Below are 23,418 nucleotides of genomic sequence, written 5' to 3'. Positions count from 1 at the left end.
TCTTGTGTGTTTGTTCACAGTTAAGTGTCAATTAAATATTTTCCTTTAAATTGCTGCTTTGTAACTTTGAAAGCTGTTCTACTGTATAGTTATTTTTCAGCTTTCTTGAACATACAATAAATGGGGTCTACACTGAGAGACATCCCAGGCATAGTACTTGATGACTTCAAAGTTGAAAAGAAGAGGTTTCTTGTTTTTGTCAACCTAGAAATCATCCATGATGTGAGATAAATTTTACCTAGCAGTAAAACATTTATCATAGATGTGTAAATTCTATTGTAGTAACAATAGAAATTTAATACCATTATCTTCATTCCCGAATCAATTCATGAATAGCTACCTAAATTCGAGATTGAAATCTTGTTGCAAAGGGATGTCAGTGGAACCTATTCACAAACTAAACTTGAGTTGGATTGTCTTTAAAAGGAGGCCCATGAAATTTGTGAGTAGACTTGAATGGGACCTCTCTGCTGCATTTGGTTTGTGTGAGTGTCTTCCAGGTGAAGTGCAAACTTACTTATTACAAGCTTCCATTTGTAATAGTTACCTGGTTGCCAAACTGAAAAGTCCTGTATTAATCTACTCAATTACTTAGGTTCAGGAATACATTTTAGAAATAGTCTCCCAAATGTGAAAAATGAAAAGTTGCAGAACATTCTGCAAAATTTGCTACCATACTTGTCTAGCATCTGTTGCCATCTTGTGGTGGAACTGTTAACTCTTTACAGAATGAAAATATTCTGGGTAAAAAAATGTACCCCTCCCCAGTGTTTGACCTAAACCTGCCTGCCTTTAGAGGCCATTGTGTTCTGTGGATACATGGATGGTTGTGTTCCATCTTTCTTGATATTCTAGTTAATATTTGAAAGCTCATAGTTAGCATTGGTTTTCTTTGTACATAGTTCCTTTGAGTTGCTTCAAGATTCTCTTCCTCCGACTATGGTACCAACAAGTGATACAAAGCCTTATCAGATGACGTTTTATACTATCTTCAAGTAGAATAGTATTACATCCCACTGTTGGGATGGTGAGTCATTCCTATGCGTAACAGTTCCTATTGTTTATTGTTCAGCTTCATTTTATTGTTAGTAGCTGACGTCTCAAGTATATTGCAGTAGCTTAAAAGGCTTACTAAGAGCATAAGACCAGCTGGATCAGACTAAAGGTTTTATCAGTATAACATCCTGTTTTCTTTAGTGGTTAGCCACATATTTATGGGAAACCTATTTTTCATGACTTGGCTAATCTTATTTTAAATCAATTTAACCCTGTTTCCCTCTCTACATCATATGGCAGTGAATTCCATGAGGTGATTGTATGCTTGCATGAAAAAGTACTTTGTATGCGCAATGTACAAATCTGCCTTAGACTAAGTCAGACAGCTAATTGTCCCATCTAGCTCTGTATTTACTAATGTGGTACAGGCACCTTCCCATTTGTGCACTATCAGCATATGTGCGGCCACTGGCACGTGCAGCATTTTTGACAAAGAAAAACATAAGCAATACCACACCTTGTATGCCAAATCCATGCAATCTCTAATATTGAGAAAGGTTTCACATAATATAGTACAGCCGAATGTTCGAAGCCAACATAAGACCACAAATGTCTTGGTACTCCGAAATCAAATTGGGATCATTTTGGTTTGAGATCATGCCACAGTATTATTGGAATTGTTGATATATAAAAAAAGATCATCAATACCAACTTGGTGGCTACCTATGGGGTTATTGCAGAGACAAAAGATCAAGGAAAAACTACGGTCTGAAAATTATTGTTCGTTTAATACAAATGCCACTCCTGAGGGCATTGTAGGAAGGAAGCTGTCATTTAAAATATCAAATGGGGGTGAGGTAAAACAAAACTGAATCAGGAGGTAGTCGTGTTTGAATGAAAACATAAAAATGTAAGAAGCCCACAAGTGTATAAAGATCTGTTGCATAAGTACCAAGCATTAGATTTAGAATAAATCTGCACTGCTATGTTCTGAACAAGTAGAGTGTATCATGAGTTTGGAAATAAGTTTTCTAGGCTTATGGCTAGAAGAGCGAGCGTAATCAAGTGTCTAGAATAGTAGATGATAAAGGTGGGATTCATTATGACTCGATCTCCAATGACTGCTCCTTTGTCTGATCTCCAACCCCCATCCTACATTGTTTCATGTTTCAGACATCATGATAATCACTAAATCACAATATTTAGCTGGTGATATATCACAGTGCTGAGAACCAGATATCACCCAGCCCTAGAGTTGGTACAATGTTTTCCTGCTTTCCTAAGGCAAATAATCTTGGGGAGGTGACATTAATATTGAGACTTGTTTTCTACTTTGGGGAACTGATGGTGACTGGAGTGGGCTAGGGCTAGGGGTGGGGTACTGGATCTAGCTGTTCACCCATGCTCAGCAGGTCATTTTGACAAGTGGGTTGAAACTATGTCCCATTTTTCCCCTTTGTAGCTATCTAGGTGATTCACTTTTCCTTTGTAATTAGAAAGGAAGCTCTAAGCCCAGCCAAGTGGTTACTGTTGATCAGCACTGACGTCAGGCTCTGGTTTTGCAGGGGTTGGCTATACTGCCAAGTTCTCCAGTGACCTTGGTTAGCGCCTATCAGGTGACAGGCAGTACTGTACCTTCAAGCCCTACATTCTGCTGAATTTGGCTATGCTACAGAATTGCCTGGGGAACTGATACCAACTGATGGTGGTGACAGCAAGCCTCTCTTGCCAGTGCACAATCCAAAATACACCTTAAGGCTCATAATTATACCTTAGCAGTCTTGCATAGGCCATCAAGTGTGGGGCAAGTGGGAATGGTTTTGGGGAAACAACCATGTGGACGAAATAAGGACCTTGTCTGGACCTGATTTGGCCTGCAAGCCGAAGGTCCACTATACTTGGGCTAAACAATTTTTAAGTTCCTTGCAATATGTGTAGTGATGTGGATTTTGTGGAGATTTTTGAACTGGAATATTTTGCAGAACATTTTCTTGTGCAATGTTCTTAAATTGCTCTTAAAGATAAATTTTTGAAATGGCCAAACTTTCATAATGCATCATTTGAAATGACAACCCGTGCATTCATTGTTAATGAACTTAGGAAATGGACATTTTCTCATAGCATTTGTGCATTTCAAAAGTACTTGAGGGTACATTTGATCCAACCAAGATCCAAACTTACATTTGTGTAATCCTGTTTATTTTTTAACAATGAGATGATTTCATTGTAACTGATGAGGTGTCATTTTGGATTCTTAAAACAAATGATATGGTTCAACTATTTGCTCTTCTGTGGATAAGCTTTTTCTTTTTCTGTGGTACATGTTTTGATAAATCAAGAATAGGATTGTGACCTTTCCCCCATTTTCTCTTATAAATGTTACCTGGGAATGAAGACTTGAGCAAGTCCATTTGCCAGCATTTTTGAAAGAAGTGCAGCCTTTCATCATGTGTTTTTATGGGTCCCTCTAGTGGTTTGTAAGATGGTTAACAAGCCATGCTGTTTTTTTATATGTAATTCTATGAAAATGTTAATCTGCAGACCCATTTTTCATTGTCATATATAGTTAACCTATTATATATTATTTTGAATATAATTTCCTGTAGTTTCGTTATCTGGCAACAGTCTTCCAAAATAGCATTTTACACACAAGAAAGCCAAACAAAAGGATGGCACACAATATGACTCAGAATTTCTCTTAATTTCCCCCCTAAAGTTCAATTAAAGACCTTTCTAAGAAAATAGAGAATAGGTTAAGACCTTTATTGTATTGATAGTTGACAAAAAAAAAATTTACGTTAGGAACAAACCAGATGAGCTTAGGATAATAAAACTCAAATGTGTTACATTGGTCACAAAAACACATACTCCCCCTCACCACACAAATGAAAAGGAAAACTTTGTTTTAAGTTTATTCTCCTTTTTGATGATCTTAACATTAAGAAAACGTGATGATATGTTACTTTAAATGTATTTTGCATGCAACATTTATTGTGATCATTGTAACACTGCAATGTGCAACTTGCATAATATCAGCAGATGTGCGGCGGGGATTGATTGTTTAGCACTGGGTCCCTGTTTTGTGCATTGCTTCAAAGGCTCCTGACAACCAGCTGGATTTTGTGTGCTTTTGTAGCTGCACAAAACAGTTTTGGTCAAGCCCGGCTCTTACTTGCATGATATTAGGTGTTGAGTGGGTAACCCTGGCTTCACAGGACAAATGTGGAAGCCTGGTAGGCAAAGATTGGCCCATGGGCTAGAGCAGTGACAGCGAACCTTTTAAAGACCGAGCGCCCACACTGCAACCCCAAACCCACTTTTTTATCGCAAAGTGCCAACACAGCAATTTAACCTGTATATCTCATTTTTTCTGTGTGTTTCGCATTTCTTCTTTATGACTGCTGTTGTAATAAATAAGCCTTCATAAAAGTTATTGCATTGCATTCTTCATTAAATTACCTTTCCATTGATATATAATTTTATGGTATAACTGCCTTTTTTTAAAAAAATGTTTAGGGGTATTCTCATTTTGACTCAAAAAATCACCACCGGGGGGGGGGGGATACAGTTCAAATCAGGAAAAATAAATACGGTTAGCTTCTTCTCCCGTTAAATTCAGAAAATGTTTAGGAGTATGCGTCCCCACAGAAAGAAAGCACTGGTATTACTCCACAACAAAGTGGTGTTATGAGCCATCAAACCTCGGAAATACGTTTTTTCCAGAAGGTTCCACAATTTTGGCCACGAGTGTACACTGGAGGGTTGTACTAAGAGCCACCCTCCCAATTTTTAATATGAGATAATTATGATTGTGTGCGCACATACAAATATAAATAAATAAATAAACCTAGCCAGATGGACAGGTTATAGATAATGTTTATTATTATTATTATTATTATTATTATTATTATTATTATTATTATTATTATATGCCATAGGTTCGCCACCACTGAGCTAGAGGATCCCCTTCCTTACTCTAGAGCTGTGGTTCCTAACATGGGGCACACGCCCCACAGGGGGGCTATTTGATTTTTAAGGGGAGCAATTCGATAATGAAATGACCTTTTGGACTTCCTTCATGTGAATAGGAGTTCGCTTTTTGAATAATAAGAATTATATGTCATGGGGGGGGGGAATCAGGATTTTAGAGATGCTTAGGTGGGGCATGACAAAAAAAAGTTTGGTGAGCGACTGTTCTAGAGACACAAAATTCCCCTTAGGAGCTGGTCTCTTGCCTCACCTCAGGGAACAGTATAACCATGTAAAAGGATGAAGTGTAAATGACCTTTTAACAAAATTTAAAGTGAGTACAGTGGACGCTCGGGTTGCAAATGCGATCCATGCGGGAGGCGCGTTTGCAACCCGCAGTGCTGCTTCTGCGCACGTGCGGGTTGCGATTCGGTGCTTCTGCACATGCGCAAAGCACGATTTAGCATTTCTGCGCGAGTGCTGATACCCAGAAGTAACGCGTTCCGTTACTTCTGGGTTCTGCGTGGTGCGCAACCCGAAATCTTGCAACCTGAAGCAGCCGTAACCCGAGGTATGACTGGACCACAAACACAGGAAATAATGAAAAAAAATTGGTGATGCAATAAGATATTTATCAGTATGAAATCCTTTTCATAAAAAGGGCTTCTGTGACATTAGTCTTCCCTGCAAGTGGTGATAAATGTTGGATTGAAAATAAACAAATCATTAGTGTTGCTACAGCTAAGTGTAACTTGCTTTGGACTTTACAACTTCCCACATAAACTTGATGCTGACCTACAACTTATGAATGCATAGTAAAGTGTTATGTACACAGGGTCTTGTTTTGGTGGCATTTGTTTATGGGTGTCTATCAATAAATTGTTACATTATACTTTGATGATGTACATTGATCACAGGTCATTCTCCAGAAAACCTTTTCCCAGTCAGTTTACAGTAAACATAACCATAATTTTGACACTTGCCCATGAAACAGTAGCTCTTTGTGTATATTGCCACAGGTGGATTTTTAAAACATTCATACTTTTAGAGAAAACACTTATATAAGTTACAGATAAGTTCTTGAGGTTGCAAAACTGTTACATTAGTAGTAGTAGTAGTAATAATAATAATAATAATAATAATAATAATAATAATAATAATAATAATAATTTATTTGTACCCCGCCCATCTGGCTGGGTCACCCCAGCCACTCTGGGTGGCTTCCAGCAAATATTAAAATACATTAAAATATCGCAGATTAAAAACTTCCCTAAACAGGGCTTCCTTCAGGTATTTTCTAAATGTCAGGGAGTTGTTTATCTGTTTGACCTCTGATGAGAGGTCTACCAAGAAGGCCCTCTGCCTGGTTCCCTGTAGCTTTGCTTCTCGCAGTGAGGGAACCGCCAGAAGGCGCTCGGCGCTGGATCTCAGTGTCCGGGCTGAATGATAGGGGTGGAGACGCTCCTTCAGGTATACAGGACTGAGGCCGTTTAGGGCTTTAAAGGTCAGCACCATCACTTTGAATTGTGCTCGGAAACTTACTGGGAGCCAACGTAGATCTCTCGGGACCGGTATATTTTAAAATGCAATAAAAAGAAAACATTTAAACTACCATTTGTATATTTCTTGATTCTATTTATAGGGAAGATCAAGCCGGTTAACACAGAAATATTTTAATTTTAATTGGCCTTACTAATATTAGCTGAAACACAAAATATTAGGTAAAGAAGCTTACACATGTTACATTGGTCACTATGGAATTACCCATAGGGTTTTCTTCAAGCAGGACAGCTATGCCTACCAGCACACTGTGTATACTTCACATTCCAAATATTAACCCTTTATCCTCTGCAAAGCCAAGAGTCTACAGTGAAATGCAACAGGCAAAGTTTGTTTCTTTGGTTGTGTTTTCAGCATTGTTTCCATGATTTGTTGTTTCAAGGCCTAATGTGTTGGTGGTTTACCATTTATTACAAAATAAGTTTTACTAAGGCCTTTGCACATGAGAAACATATGAAATATTAACAGAATAAATAGTGTTTGGATTAAGAACATGATAGCTGCTTTAATGGATATTAAATGGATTTTTCCTTAGGAAGAAAATGACTCCATTAATGTATGCAGCCCGTGAAGGCCATCCTCAAGTTGTAACTCTTCTTGCTGCTCATGGATCACAAATAAATGCTCAGGATGAACGTGGTTACACAGTAAGTGAGCTTTATTCTAAGCAACAAGACAGACTTTAATTATTTCTGAAATGTGCTTAATCTTGCATCATTCACAGATTTTCTTTCACCCTCCCTTGTTTCTCCATTTGTTTTTGGAGGAGAAGGAAAAATACTTTACTAAAATGAGGGGGTGCCCCTGACACAATCAGATTATTTCACATACATTTAAGTTTTTTCTCAGTTATGAAGAGTTCATGTGTAGCCAGGATCCAAAGAAGGGATATACACATATAACACAAACCACATATAAAATAGATTTGCTTACTTTTTTCTTTTTCTGAAGTAATAAACTGGGTTTTTTGTTTTTTTATATTATTGGGCCCTGGCTTTCAGCCCTGGAAACTCGATGCTGACACAAATGACTGATTGATGCATGGTTTTCCCCCCACCTTACTCTGAAGTAGTCTATTGATTTCAGGAATTAAAACAGTTTCATTATGCAGATGCTGATGCTAGATTGGGGTGAATGGTATAATCTATCTGAAGAATAGTAAGTAAAATAGTAAAATTCAGCTAATCTAGCTGAATTCCATGTAAGGAAGAACACATACTGGTGTGAATGTTAACTTTTGCAAGCACAGCTCTGCTCATGGAGTTGGACTTTCTCATCTCTCTTCCTGCCAGTTTCCTATGGCTCCTAAAAATCCATCCCATTTCAAGGATTGGAGACCCTCCAGAATAGCTTGAGGTGTGGTACGAGGGACTGTAGCTGGAAGGGGCAATCAGTAATGTTTGACTAAGAACTCGTACAGGACAACTCCAGATTCAAGCCCCAGAGCTTTCACTTATTTGTTTGAAAGAGTAGAAGAGAACAAACAAACCAACAAACAGTATGTTAAGCTTGAATAGCAGGCAGGATTGAACCAAATGAGACATTGATTCAGTGGTAATTTATGTTGCAGTCGCTTTCTTTATCCAGTTTTAAAGTACATACTACCTAATAAAGACAACTTAATGCCTTGTTACAGGCATTAACATGGGCAGCACGCCAAGGTCATAAAAAAGTAGTCTTCAAGTTGCTCGAATTGGGAGCTGATAAATCAATACAGACCAAAGATGGACTGACAGCAGGAGAGATTGCTAAGAGCAACAAGCATTCAGAGGTACTATTTTATGTATGGTGTCAAGACTTGAGTTGAAATGCTTATATTCATAGGTTGCTTAACTTTCTACACCTACATTAGAGGCATAGTAAACATTAGAGCTGATATAATAATTCAGTGATAAAAAGCCTAGTCTGCAAAGAGTTAAAGCTATTCATGTTGGTTCATGCGCCACAAAGCCTGGAAGTTGGAAACCAAGGCTGATGCCTTAACATATGTGCTCCGAGATTAGCAACAATATTATGCAATATTGTACATTGTCATTGATTACGCCTTGCTCTCCCTGGATCCACACATTTTCCTGGTCTTTCAGACCCCATTCCAGATGGGGACCACGGAGTGCCTGGAGCTAACAAAAATTTCCCACCCCGCCATGATCCTGCATTTTGTTTGCTATTCTGAATTTGGAACAGCAACATGAAGAGATTTCTACCACCGGGCATTCTGCAAGAAATCTAGGGTTGCTTTGTAACCTGAGATGCTGGGTGATAAAATATGCTGGGTGCTATGGTATTGCAATTGAAAAGAATTGTCAAGTGGAAGGGCACACAACTTTTGTTTGCTTCACATTGCACTTTCCCAACACTACTAAACAACAGAAAAAAGGAGGGCTCATGTTTGTGAGCTCAGTTGTCTACCTTGATGTTCTGTGTAAGTCCTTGTGATTACCTTTTCGGGGCAGAGGGAGAAGGAGTGACATTGGCCTACAAATGCACTGACATGTAAGCAATGAATAAATTCCTACCTGTTCAGATTCAATATGTTCATCACCTCCACACTGCCCAAATTGCACCTTTTCTTGATGCTTCTGTATCTATGAAACGGGATTATTTTCAAAACCTATTCTGTTATATGTGCACGTCACCTCACACTCCAGATTCTGCACTGCACTCTAGAATGTTACAACAGTTACATGCAGCAAATTTTAAAGTGAAGTTTATGTTGAGACTTGAGCTCCCTTCCCTTCAGTGTTTTGTCTATCGGGCACACAGTCAGCATGCACTCTTGTCACCTCTCTTACTAAGTAAACCTCTTCTGATTTTCTGTTTAAAAAGATGGTTCGATTCTTCGGTTCATAGAATTGTAGAGTTGGAAGGGACCCCAACCCTCTGCAATGCAGTATAATACAGGGTGAGTCTTTTAAAAGAGGCCCCGTGGAACATGTGTACTCTGTATCCATGGAGCCTCTTTTAAAGGACTCACTCTGTATAAAAGTTGCAAGGTTTGAACCATGTCCCCTTAATTTAATATTAGTATGGTGCAAGTAGTCATACAGTGCATGTAGTTGCATTTCAGCAACATCATCTGTAAGGCAGACCTTGCTAGTTCTTCTGCCTTCTGTTTTTTAAACATGCTCTGCCACTTAGTAATAATTTATGAAATTACTGTATATCTTCATTCAGATTCATGCTTGAATAATGTTTCTACTCATGACAATCTGAATTTATTTCTACTGATGTGCTAATTTGGAAAAAGAAACGGGGGTCAACTGCCACAACACAAAGAGGAACAAAAATTGAAGCTGAACATACTTAGAAGGATTAATACTGAGAACATACTGTACACACTTGATAGAAAAGTGACTTTCCATTTAAAGTAAAATAATGCAGTGAGGGGCAGCACACATCATTGTCAGTAAAAAAAGACTTAAGAGCAAGCAAAGGGAGATGAGGCATGAGGATGAGGGAAGAAGCAGTCACGGAGATCAGGCAGGTGGTGTGTGTGCAGGTCAGGTATGGGGATGAGGGAAAGGGCAGCCGCTGAGGTAGGATGGGTGGGGGGGAGGAGAGGAAGCGAACTAAGAACTGCATGGTTTGGGTGTGTGTGTGTGTGTGTGTGTGTGTGCATCAAGCCGCTGTCACCAGGACAGCCAGCGGTGGCAGCCAACAAAGATGTACATCCACTGTGGCTGCTGCTACTTTCCTGCTGACCGAAAAAGCTGCTACGTCTCGGTGCCAGGGGAAGATAGTGCCATGGGGCCTTGAAGTGAGGGCGATCAGCTGCCCTCTTCTCTGTCAGTGTGAGGGGAAGGCAGCGTCTTGCAATTAGCTGCCCTGTTTTCCCTCAGCGTGAGGGAAGGCAGCTCAGATCAGTGGCGTTATCACAGAGATCAACGTTCCCCTTTGCGTGAGGAGCGATACATTGCTGCGTATTGCCATGTCAAAATCATCATTGCGGTGTAATTTCAAAACTGATTTTGGCTACTATGTTGAAAAATTGCACAGTGTTAAAACAGACCATAAAATTTGTGATATTACCATGCAAAAATGACAAAAAATTAGTTGGGGAGGCAAGGGATGGGACTGTGGACCCTCAGGTGTGTTCTGTGGACCCCCAGGAGTCCCCGGACCCCTAATTGGGAACCACTGGAGTCTAACATGATAGCTGAGCAGAAAATTTTCTGCACATTCTCACTATTTTATAGCTGAATTTCCAGTTGGACTTAACAGTGTAACAGACCTATTGGTAAACATGAAAAACAATCTGTTCCTTGATTTAATATTAACAATTTATTTTTAATTATTCTCTTAGCTTTTTAGCTTACTTACATTGAGTAAACACCCTTTCCAAGAAAAATTCAACAACCTGACTAAAGAAGAGGCTATTCACAAACTTCTGAAAGCAGTTCCCAGTACATTTAAAAGCCAGAAAACCAGGTAAAAAATAGCGAATACTAATGTATTTAACTTTGAAAGTATTCGGCTACGAAAACTTTGTCCATTGGACAGTTTAAACATAGTACAGTGCACCGTTTAAACACTTAATTCAGTTCCCTTTAAAAACACTTCCATTTTAAACAGATGCTAAAATTCAAGCTGCAGTCTGTTAGAGCTGCTCTGTTGTTAGAGAGAAGTTCCAGCAGTTACATAGCCATTTGTATGCCCATAAAATGTTCCAGGGTCATAGATGTACACATGTTGGTGGGATGAGTGTCTTGGGCGGGGAGGGGGAGAGGAGTGATTGATTCAGTGGCAAGCTTGGCTGTGCAAGATCCAAGGCCCCTTCATTCCCCCAACACCTTCCCTTCTTAAAAATAACGAAAATTGTTGGAAACTGCATAGCTGTTGTCAATTAGGAGGGAACTGTGGCAGGAAATTAGAATGTAGGGGATGGGAAACCACCCTAGCTGCTTTGAACTGGAAGGGCCTAGATTGCCACCATAGATTTTTTTCTTCCACTGTCCTCTCCAAGAGTGCTCTGCTAGTTGAACTTCTTTTTTATCTGTAGGATACAGTAAGGTATTTGTGTATTGTACTTACAGTTCACTCATTCCTTTGCCTCTAAGCAGCTATAAAAAACCAGCTGATCAGGGAAATATTTTTATTCTTTTAGCAAAGATATAAATAATAACATGTATTTGTCTTTTAAAACTTCTGGTGCGATTAAAAAGACCCATTGCATGAAGGATGCGCAAATTAGCTATTGATAAGGGGTTTTTTTTGCCTGCTTTTTAATACTGGAACTGAATTTAAATCAATATTTTTAATCAATATTTTAAAGGCAGCCACAGAATATGTGTCATTTCTTAGATTTGCTCCAGTTATTTATACTTTTATAATAATCAACCAATATATTTATAGTTCTTATGCAGCCTTTGGTGACCTGGAGGTGTTTTTACAAGGCCTTGAGCTTGAACACTTAACAGAGGTCCTGAAGGTAAGCTTTGAAAACATATATGGATAATGGCCTTGGATCTAATATCATCATGGGGCCACTGGATTGGGCACTGACTCCAGTTTGATTGTGAGGCAGGAGCAAGGAAAATGGCCAATCAGATTTTTGCTCCTGCTTGACCAAAGCAGTCACGTCAACTTTAGTTCTCATTCTTCCTACTTCTATTCAGGATAGTTTCTTGCGTTTTATTAAAGCTATGAGATACGGGGTTGGGTTGTGTCTCCCTGACAGAAGGCACCAGTCAAAAGAATGAGAAAGGAGGCCATTTTTTGCTATTTCCCCCAGCCACTTGCTTCCTTTTCAGAGCAGGTTTGGGGTGGGGGAGAGTGAGAGGTTGCAAGGGGAGGAAGAAATGGCCCAAAAATGCCTGCCTCTCTGTTGTCCTATTTTGGAGAATGTGCATTTAGGCTTCAGTACAACACTCACTTGAGGCACATTGAACTTATGTCTGAAAAGAAAAGTTGTAGGATCGTGCAGAATATTAACCTAGATTTGTGCTTTAAGTTTTTGTTTTATCCACTGTAAAGATCCTTAAAAGGTTTTTATATTTAGTTGGGTTTATTGACCTGGGTGAAGGCATATGGGAGGGTGGATTATTACATTCTGATTTACAGTGTTTCCTCTAATAAAATATTTTTGTTTCATACAGGAGGGAGAGATTGGTTTAAGGGAGCTTTTGACCATGGGCAACAAGGACTTTACACAGGTTGGCTTAATGCAGATGTTTCTAATTTTTCACATCACACAACATTTTTAATGCTGATGTACATTTTAATACAACAAAACCAAAACACCAAACTGGCTTGCAGATATAAGGAATGATTTTACTCAATTGAACATACTAAAGTGCAGCGTGCATGTCACAGCCTGGAGATACTTATGAACAAATAGTAAACTAATGGCACAACTCTGCCAATAATGATAGTGTCCTGGCGTAGTGCAAATATGCAAAAAGTGCTGTAGATAGTTTTCCACTGGATGCGCAAAGTCATAAAGGAGGGAGCGGTTGCAAGGCAGGCTTCAAGACATGGTCATACATGATGGTGGCCACAGCCAGGCACCTCCTCAACGTCCCTTGGCAAAAATGGATCAGAATACCTGAATTCCGGATGTTAATCAGGTTTTGCTAGAGCTTCTTCAGTTCATGGCACTATATGTTCAACACGATACAATAAAATCATAAGTTCTTCACAGAATAGTGATGGTGCAGAAACTGCCTTCTTGACTGATGGTCCCACTATTGGTCTCATCTACACAATCTACCAGAGCTTGTCTTCTCATGTAGGGGGAGTTCCTAACTCACCTAGGGTTTGAGACCCATCAGCTTCCCTCATCTGGTTTAGCTGGCTAGTCAAAGCCGCTTCAGGGGTGTGGCTGCTGTCGCATGTTGACAGCTTCTAGGAGCCACAGGTGAGAGCTGAGTGGAGGGTAGGGACCAAAGCTACCCCAGAAGGAGAACGATGTGTCCCCCCCACTAGAGGTATTACCCCTTCCCCTTAAACCCCATACACCCCAAGGGAAGTGAGGGGCATATGAGGCTTGTGAACCTGGGAAGGTAGCTCATCTAGGAGAAGGAAAACTCTGATCCTAAACCTCCGCTGTCTTGTGTGATACCTTTGGACGAAGAAAAAGGATAAGGAGTAAACCCTACACAAATCTGGAGTCCGTAAGAAAGTTGGATGGTGTCTTGTATGCTTCCTTCCGGCAACTCCTGCAGCCAAGCTGGTGCTTTCCTTTGGACTACATCAACGAGGCTGATAGGAAGGTCGTTGCCTGGGCAGCCCAGGACCTCCATACACACTGCCTAGGCACCCCAGGGAGGTCACTTCAGTGCTGCTAATGCAGCTGTTTGACTTCACTCCCTCCATTGTCTCTCGGGGCAGATGGATGCCAACATCAAATGTGATGGCATTTCTGCAAGGAGGTACTTTGAATTCCTTTTTGTTGTTCCCTTCAGGGGAAGAGATCATATTGTCTACATGGTGTAACATAAATCAGTATTAGTACATAACCATGTGCTTAAGTGTTCATTTATAAACAATTTTATAACTACAGGGTTATAAAGCTCTCTGTTAATTGTTTGGAAATAATATGATCTGAATGGTGAATATTAATTCAACCAAGGAATTTCAGGTGTTACCTGGAAAAGAGGCTTATGAAGCAATTCAACCCCCCCATTGCACAAGTCTGGTGTGGAGTGGTTGGATTTGTTGTTTAGTCGTTTAGTCATGTCTGACTTTTCGTGACCTCATGGACCAGAGCACACCAGGCACTAATGTCACTGCAAATGCAGAGCTCACCTTCTGCCTGCCAAACATGCAAGGGGGTAGAAGTGCTGTAGGTAGGATCCTCAGCAGCAAAAAGCCCCCAAATAAGGTGTTCCGAGGGGGAGTGGCTAGACCAGTCCTGCTGCTACATTGTGTGACTTCATCAGGGCTAATGTGGGCCCGATTGCTGTACCAGCCACAGGCATGCCCACCTACTTGCTATGGCCTCTGTGCACAGCAGGGCTGCAGGTTTATTGGTCCTGTCTCCAGCCAGCCAAATCCAAAGCAGCACCAACCAGGCATAAAGAGGGTTTGGATTGCAGTGCCTTTTACGAAAAGACTTTTTTCTTTCCTAAATCAAATCACTTCATCAAAAGACCAAGCAAATGCTTCTTGTTTTGTGTAGTAGTTCTATTTTTCTTTGGAAATTAGTTAAAGTTTTAACTTCTGGCTTGGAATTACAAATAAATATGTTGGAAGATACGGATTTGCCTATATGTATTATATTTATTGAACCTACCTTGGTGAGATTGTAATACAGTTAGAGGATGCTCAGCCCTAAGATGCTGAAACTTGTTCTTCCATAATGTAGCCTTCGTGGACTTGATACCAAGCTTTTTGAGTTTTTAAAATCCTGTTTTATTCTAAATTTCTCTGTTTAGATATTTTCTTTTCTTTTTTGTTTTAGCTTGGAATTACGAATACCAGAGATCAGCAGAAAATCTTAGGTGCTGCTAAAGAAGTGCAGATTGAAGAAGTAAAGTTGGAAGAGTTGTCCAGAGTGGTGAATTTGGAACTCAGGTAAAGCAGTTTGATGGAAATACAAACACACACACTCTTTCGTAGTAGTACAGGTAACAAGTGTGTGTTGTGTTCCAGAACCCTGCTCACATAAGTGAAAATTGCGTAAGTGGGGAGCACTCTCTAAACACCCTTTAAATGCCCACTATGTAGCGTTCACTCCAATTCAGATAGTAAATACTGTACAAAAAATATCCACAACTGGGATTGAAGCCTCAGGGCCGGCTGGAGGCCATGTGGGAAAACAGTTGCTGCTGCTGCTATACCCTGCACACCAGCTGTTAGTTGAGGAGACTTCTCATCCTAAACAAAGCCTCACTGCGCCTCCAGTCTCTTCTTTGCCCTCACCGAAGTCCTCTTCGGACTCTGGAGAGGGTCTCCTTGCGAACCATGAGGACTCTTTAGCTCTCTCCCTCCATTTCCTGGTGTGGATTACATTATTTAATTCTTTCCCAGCACTGCGCATATGTGCAGTCACACACACCGAGGGGTGGGGGGATGCCTGTAGTTGATTGATTTTATTTGTCTGTGACACCATGGCCTTTACAAAATATACTGCTGCGACAAATACCTACAAACACAAATGAGTGGTGAATCTAAACTCCTGCTGGGACAGACACAAGGTGAACGAAATATAGGTAGGTGGAAACACATCAAAACCCCTGCTGTGGGTGTGGGAAATGTAATATTACAGTCCCCCAGATTTGTACAGTTGTAAAGTTCCCCAGCGGCAGCCATAGAATGATGAGTTTGGTTATATAGTTATTCCTCATTTTAAGAGCAAGTCTACTATTTGCATAACTGTTTCACCTTCTGTTTTTAAAATTACTACGTGTTAGAGCAGGGATGAGGTGCCTCAGGCCCTGTAACTCTATCCAGCCCTCGGGACTCTCTCTTTGGGAAGAGGCTGTGCCCACCTGGTTACTTTCCCTTTGCTCAGGCCATGTCCCTAACCAGCCTTGCTGTGATCCCACCTCATGTGCTTTTTGGCTGGCTGGAATGCATCCTTGAACTGTGAGAGATGTGTGGGTGTAGGATGGAGAGGGGTTTTTGTGTGTGTGGAAACTTCTGGCTTGTGTGGCTAGAATGTAGCCTACTGTACAAAGGGTAAGAGTTCTGTCCACTTTTTGCCTCTGGCTATACCCACTGCCGGCATGTGGCCCCTAGAGCAGTGGTGGCGAACCTTTTAGAGACAGAGTGCCCAAACTGCAACCCAAAACCCAATGATTTATCACAAAGTGCCAATCCGGGGGATAATGGGGGAGAGTTGTTGAGCTTTCCTGAGGCCTGTGGCTCGAGGCGCTGCAACACCAGCCCTGCGAGGGAGGCCGCCCCCTTCTCCCCCCCCCCCCGTCTCACCAGGCGGTGCGGGTGCTGCTCCTCCACATCCCGGCGTTTCTCTCTTGGCCCCGCTGCGGGGCTCCCTCGCGGAGTGCGGGGCCCAAAACATGCCGCCGCCACACGCGCCACCGCTCAGGAGACCCCGCGCCGCTCGGGAGACCCGGCCCCCTCGCCCTCGCGCCGCAGGGCCTAGACCAGTGGGCCGATGGCGCGCGTGCCCACAGAGAGGGCTCTGCGTGCCCACTTGGGCACGCGTGCCATAGGTTCGCCACCACTGCCCTAGAGGCACCTATGAGGGAGTGTGGCCCTTGGGCTAAAAAGTGTTCCCCACCCCTGAAATAGAGTATTAACTATTTCTGTATAACTGAATATGTAACTATTTTCTCACTTCATTTTTACAGTGGTGACGAGTTTCTTTCTTTCCTTGTGAAACTAAACAAACAGTGTATGCACCTTACAGCTGCTGTGCAGAGTGCGGTTAATCAGTTCCCTACAGATGCTCACAAGGTGAGCATATGGTGCTGTTAACATTTTTTAAAATAAAAATGCAAACATGCTTATAGTATATGTGAGCAAAATGGGTCTAATATAATATATTGAAGGTCCACTTTAGATTTAAAACTCATGTAATTATAGCCCTCTTTAAACAAACCCTCTTCTGTTTAAAGCAATGAAACACAGTTAGAGAAGCAACTTTCTCTTTTTATATTTGGTGTTGGAGGTATCCTGCAGTGGGTCAATGCCCTTTCATCTAGCCCAGGGGTAGGCAACCTAAGGCCGAGGGGCCGGATGCGACCCAATCGCCTTCTAAATCTGGCCTGTGGACAGTCCAGGAATCAACGGGTTTTTACATGAATAGAATGTGTCCTTTTATTTAAAATTCATCTCTGGGTTATTTGTGGGGCATAGGAATTAGTTCATTTCCCCCCCCCCCAAAAAAAATATAGTCCGGCCCACCACCTGGTCTGAGGGACGGTGGACCGGCCCACGGCTGAAAAAGGTTGCTGACCCCTGATCTAGCCTATAATACGAAGTTCTAATACATAACTCCAAGTGTCGCAGCGCTCATGGGAGCAGCACACTTACTTGGTTCATCCTAGTTAAAGGGCTTCACCTACTGCTAGACTTCCATTCTCACTTTAAATTATTCCTTAGAGGAGCCAGCATGCTAAACCAACCCATATAACAACTTTCCCTTACTGGAATCTGCATAGTAATTTGAACAGCTGAGGACCCTAACACTGAGACTCATATTCCTAAAGATAGGGTTCCTGGTGGCCATCAAATCAGCCAGAAGGGTATTGGAATTCACCTTTCCCAGCTATGCAGCTGAACCCTTCTTCTTTTATCTCCTAGATAAAGGCCCTATTTCATAGGTTACAGGAGTTAAGCTCCTGTTAAAAGTCTTCCCATCCCTCTGAGCAGGCTGGACTTGTATAGAGGACATATTAAATGTATTGTTTCTTTCAGACACTACAACCTTAGTATTTTCACCCCATTTCCCTAGGAAAAAAGAGTTGCCCATACATAACACCTGCCAACACTGCTACATATCATAGCTCACTTCTCAAGAGCAACAGCGACATACGCAGCTCTTTCCGCAATCACCTCTGTCAGAGGTATGTCAGCCCACCACAGTGGTTCACAGCTAGTACATTTAGTGAGCAATACAAAATACTGTAGACTGCACCATAGCAGACTTTGGGAGGAGAGTGCTCCAGCATGTTCTCCCAACTTCCTAGATCAGCTGCTTCCCCCTTAGAATGCAGCTAGGAATCAACCAAATGTTTAATATATCCTATGACAAACATAGAATGGAGCATTGGCTACTCACCATGATGGTTCTTTCTGGTTTGACATATGGAAGTATCCAAGATTAGTCTATATTCTCAGTGGCTGATATAAACAAAACACAACACTGGTATTGGGCCTAACCTGGCACTACTTTTAACACATTCATAGGGCCAGCATTGATTTACCCACTGCAATTTGCCGCATTAGACTTCTTTCAAGGGTCACTTGATTCCTTGTCTTCCTGGGCCAATGCAAAGATATTAATCCATACTAAGCCATTGCTGGAATACCTCTGTACACATCAGAGAGCTGTTGCAGGGCACAACAAATTTTCCATTCCATATTTGTTCAAAGAATTGTTTATCTACTGTTTTGCCATTATAACAGACAGAAGGTATTAAGATATTTTCGCAACGATACCAGTAAATGCCCCACCCCCCGAAAATCAACTTACAAAAAACATGCTTTGTGTAGCTGATCAGAATTGAGTTTAGTGGTGTAAAAATGCTGCTCTAGTTGTGTATAAACTACATTTCAGATAAGTAATGTTAATATTTCTTGTTAGTTGGTTCTAGAATGGAGTCCACCTCAGAAGCTTGCTGATGTTTGTGGAAAGCTTGTTTCCAGTGCTGAGGATCTGACTGGAGAAGCTACCAAACTGAAAAGCCTCATGCAAAAGGTATGCATGTTGTAAGACACAGAATGCATTCAAAACCATTATCAAAATATGGGGAACTTTTCTAGTACATGTTGATTCACACAGTGTGATAAACTGTAAGATTCCCATTGAATAGTGTTTTTGAATTGTAGATTAAATGTTTGGCAATCCCAATCATCAATATAGGAGGGGGGAATAGTGGAAAGGAATAGAAATGAGGGTCATTGTAAAATATAATCGGCTTATTTTGAAATCTGGAAGTTTCACAAACCTGTGCTCTGAATTGCTAGAGGGCTGCTCATAGCAAAAGTCCATTATTGTATAGTTCCCATTGTGTGCCTTGAATTGATAATTTGGTTTATGTTTTATAGGTTCCTTAAAGCACAAATTGTTAATTAAATGAGGGTTTAATCAGCAAAATTTTAATGCTGTTTGGAGGGGGACTTTTGAAAGCATTCTCTTTCGGTTTTAGTTCATTGTGGTTTCTCCTACTATTGGTTGTGACAAATTGCATATTGGTGTTTAAACTCAAATTTCCAATAAACCAAAACATGATTCTTGAAGCAAGTTGGTGTATAGGAGGGTAGAAGTGGAAGCATGTGGAAGTTGGAAGCTAAGTGCATCTTCTTACCCCTCCATCCTGCCAGATTATTTGTTTTTTCATTTGAGAATTGAGACTGAGAAAGTTGTTCCTATGGCTCCAGTATCTGCAGAGCCAACTTAAAACCATCTAAAGAGCAGATGGAACTGTATTAGGATGATACAGGTAGTAGTTTGGATTGCATGGCTGCCCCACTATGAGTGGACAGATCCCACAAAAGGGGAAGAAATAGTTTGGCTACTGAGTGGTTCTTTTTGCCTGGTCTCTGGCATTTTGTGTATTGTATGTTTGCTTATTCTCTCTTGGTTGTTTGTAATTATTTAATTTGCTGTAATTCTCAGAGGTGATTTTGTTTTATTGTTTTGTTATCAAGTAGCAACATGTGAAATGGTTTGTGAAGTTTTGTTAATTCGTTTTTAGTTGTATTTTGAATTCTTATATAATGGCAAGGCTGTAATTTTGCCATTACTATGGGTTGTAAATTTCTGAGTACAGCAGAGCTTTCCAAACTTTTCATGTTGGTGACACTTTTTAGACATGCATCATTTTGCAGCATAGTAATTCAGTTTTACTAGCAAATTGGAGGTTAAACTAACCCCCTTCCAGCCCTGGAAGCAGCATGGGGAGTGTTCGCGCGACACACCTACACACTGCAGCTGACATACTAATGTGTTGTGACACAGTTTGGAAAGCTCTGGAGTACAGTAATGTAGGAATACAATATTCAAATAAAAAATGAATTGGTTGTAACCACAATTCTAAGTCCAAACAACACAGCAAACTGTGGGGCAAGCAAGACCCAACAGTAAAAGTCAAGAGTAATCTTCTGGCTGCTCAAGCGAGGGGAACACCCAAACCCAAGGCTCACTGCATTTCGGGTTTGTTGCAGTACGTTATTGTTTAGATTTGAAAGCAGCCTCTGCATATATATATACATTGCTGTTGTTTAAATCACATTCTTAGACGTATAAATATCTAAATTTAAAGTATAGTGTACTGTGGTGTAGACATCTAACATTCTCTTTTCACCCATTTCCATGAATTTTATCAGCTGCATGATGGACAGAAAGACGACCCTTGCCGAATACATCCTTGGGTGGAAAAACGCTGGTGGAAGAAGCCTTATGTTAAAATAGTAGCAGTAACATTGGCTGGGTCTGCTTGTGCCATTTTTATCATGAAGTTAACTTTAAGGAAGAGCTGAGCTGGGAGTCATACATAAAACAACTTTTAAATATATTTTCCAACATCTTGAATTGTAGCTAAATTGGTATTAACGTTCATGGTTTCAGGAGTGTCAGTTTTATAATAGTAAAAGCATTGTAATTTCCATATATTTGCTTCATTTATTTTTTTAAATTATAGAATCTCTTCTCCTTGGCTCAATTTCTGTCTCCTTTCCAGATACCAATCAGGAAACTATGCTCTTCTTTATTGCCAGTTTATAGCATGTTCTCCTTCACAGGACAGCCAGACATGTGCAGCAAGGGCTTCCCTTAACAGATATAGATAAACTGCTGGCTGCAAGCAACTGATATTTCTCCCCCTACTTTGTGAATGATGAGAGAGGCCATTGTTGCTTTGGCCACCAGGCAGATAGTTCAGTGAGGAGTTCTAGAGAGATTAACAAAGGGGCAAAGGGGGCAGTTTCCCAACTGGTCCCCATATAATGGGTGCTGGCTGGCATTATAGGGGATCCCTCCAAAGGAGGTTGCAGGAATGTTGGGTGGAGTTGCTGGAACTCCCTTGCACAATTTCTGTGTTTTCTCTTGCTGAGGGACATTATAACAGACTCTGGCTTGTTCAGTCACTTTGCAGAGAGATGGAGCACCATGAGATGAAGGCTAGGTCTGTGGCGTGCTGAACTCTCCCTGAGTGTTGGCCAAAGTGGAACTGGAGAGACATGGTAGGCAGAAAGGTGGAAATGGTCTCTTCCTTCTCTGAAACACCTCAATGACTGCCAAAAGAGAGAGCAAGGTGCTTCATGTGAGAGGCTGAAAGAGGCAGCCTTGCTACTCTGTCTCATGTCCATTCCTTTAGCAGGAGGCATGCAGAGTGGAGGACCAAAGAGTATTAGGGTCTATCACTATCTTTTTTTTTTTTTTAAATAGCTGCTCCCAGGTAGTAGCTCAGGAACAGAAAAGCTACCCGGCTCTTCTCTAGAAGGCAGAGCCCAAACCTGGAAGGTGCCTTCTCTCCAGAAGGGACATAATCCCCCCTCTTGATTGGCTGTCTTCTTTCTGTTCCACTGTTTTGCTGACCAAGAACCAATGGGCTTCTGTCCTTTGTAAATTTAATTAATTTTTATGTCAAATAAATCTCCATTCTTATATGTGCCTATTTGGATTCAATTTATTTATATTCCTGCATTCCTGGGGGTTGGACTAGGTAATCCTCAGGGTCCCTTCCAACTCTGTGATATGATATTACATACACACCCTACATCCTGATTCCTAAGTAGCATTTTTCCTTATTTAAATACTTATTTGGACCTGAAGGTTTGTACTGGGTGCTAGGTCAGAGAGACTGGAGATTCTGCTGGTAGCCCTTGGTGCCATCACAAAGAAGGCAGTCTCCATCATGGTATGGAAAACCTCAGGACATTCCCTCTTTGGGATGTCATTTCCCATGTAGAAACTGCCTTGATTGGACCTGCTTGGGATTTCCTGGTTGTCATGAAAGTCATGGGGCTGTCTCAGCAGTCACAGAGCCCAACATACATATCAGGTTATACCTTAGATCTGCTTTTTTCAACTGGTTGATGGTTCAGTAGGAGGTTGTAGTGGAAAATATCCTGTTGTCTGTCATGGGCAGACCATGAGCAAGGTTTGAAATGCTGATGACAGTGCCACCGGCAGCAGCATAGTACTCTTGAGCCCTTGGGACTTAGGGCATCTGATGAATTAATGAATGCTATGTGGCATCTTCCGACTGACGTGGCTGCTGCTTGTCTTGGAGCCCTGGTCCTGCTGGGGAACAGTGAGATAAAGAAGGCTACCTGCACAGTCGCTCCTGAATACCTTCTCTGGAGCAGTCGACCTCAGCCTTGTGGTTCATGGAAGAACTCCTACTGGCTAAAGTAGGCCCAGTGACAACTAGAATGCAGTCTCATGCAGAATACAACAGAAAGCAGGTAAGAACACAGTATCATGCCTTTTGTCCTAAAACAGTTTTACAGGGTGATGAAGGAGCTAGTAGGATCATCTTCAAAAAGATATACCGCATTTTTCCGTCTGTAAGATGCCCCCATGTATAAGACACCCCCTATTTTGGGGGACTCCAATTTGAGAAAATGGGGGGGGGGAGATCTATCCATGTATAAGACGCCTCCAAATTTTTGACATTATTTTTTAGGGAAAGAAACCTAGTCTTATACACAGGAAAAATACGGTAGTATTGAGCCCTTGTGACAAATGTGCACAGGGCAAAATCTCAGTTGGGCTGTACTTGAAACATCCAGCGATGTTATCCTGGATGATGGGGAACCTCCAGCCCATGGCAAAATTTGACCCTGCACAAGTCACAACTTGGCCCTCACCACCACCTGCCAACCCCCCCAACCCCCAAGAAAACCACACCTTATATGATGATAGCTGTGTGGCAGGTAGGGACACAGCTGGTTTGGCTGCATAACTTGAGTTTGCCACTGGGAATTGGATTGCTCAGCTTTCCCTGCAGAAACCAGGGGTGGTGGTGAGTTAAAGTTTGCTGGTCCAACTACAAAACTTAGTTCCCCCATGGGGAGCTCCTATTGTGCAGCCATTTGATTGAGAATGCAGCTTTGCTGGCCCTGTGCCCAGCCAACTGATGGTCAGGAATGTGAGAAATGCTGTGCAGTAACTGGCCAGAGGCAACCACGAAATGTGAAAGTGGAGCCAAATACTGCCTTGCCTCATCTGATGGACTTTCATCTCCATCTCTGCTCTAGGACAGATGTGGACTGAAGTGCTCCCAAAAGCTTTAGGGATTGGTTTTCAGTTTGATC

At 41.3% G+C, this 23,418-nt stretch overlaps 1 protein-coding gene across 2 annotated transcripts in view; it reads left to right on the top strand.

The window, feature by feature from the left end:
• ASZ1 (ankyrin repeat, SAM and basic leucine zipper domain containing 1) overlaps nt 1-21,529 on the top strand; it is a 33,170-nt gene extending 11,641 nt beyond the window's left edge. For both annotated transcript variants that reach the window (XM_033162925.1, XM_033162926.1), the window contains exons 5-13: nt 7,061-7,172; nt 8,162-8,296; nt 10,829-10,953; nt 11,878-11,953; nt 12,621-12,677; nt 14,927-15,039; nt 16,782-16,887; nt 18,740-18,853; nt 20,485-21,529. In XM_033162925.1, coding sequence (XP_033018816.1) covers nt 7,061-7,172; nt 8,162-8,296; nt 10,829-10,953; nt 11,878-11,953; nt 12,621-12,677; nt 14,927-15,039; nt 16,782-16,887; nt 18,740-18,853; nt 20,485-20,637 — 991 coding nt within the window. In that variant the 3' untranslated portion in view covers nt 20,638-21,529. The remainder of the gene's footprint in view (nt 1-7,060; nt 7,173-8,161; nt 8,297-10,828; nt 10,954-11,877; nt 11,954-12,620; nt 12,678-14,926; nt 15,040-16,781; nt 16,888-18,739; nt 18,854-20,484) is intronic.
• Nucleotides 21,530-23,418: the final 1,889 nt, after the last annotated feature.

This window comes from Lacerta agilis, chromosome 10, assembly GCF_009819535.1.
Source record: "Lacerta agilis isolate rLacAgi1 chromosome 10, rLacAgi1.pri, whole genome shotgun sequence".
Lineage (NCBI taxonomy): Eukaryota > Metazoa > Chordata > Lepidosauria > Squamata > Lacertidae > Lacerta > Lacerta agilis.
This window is presented reverse-complemented; position numbering and strand designations above follow the sequence as displayed.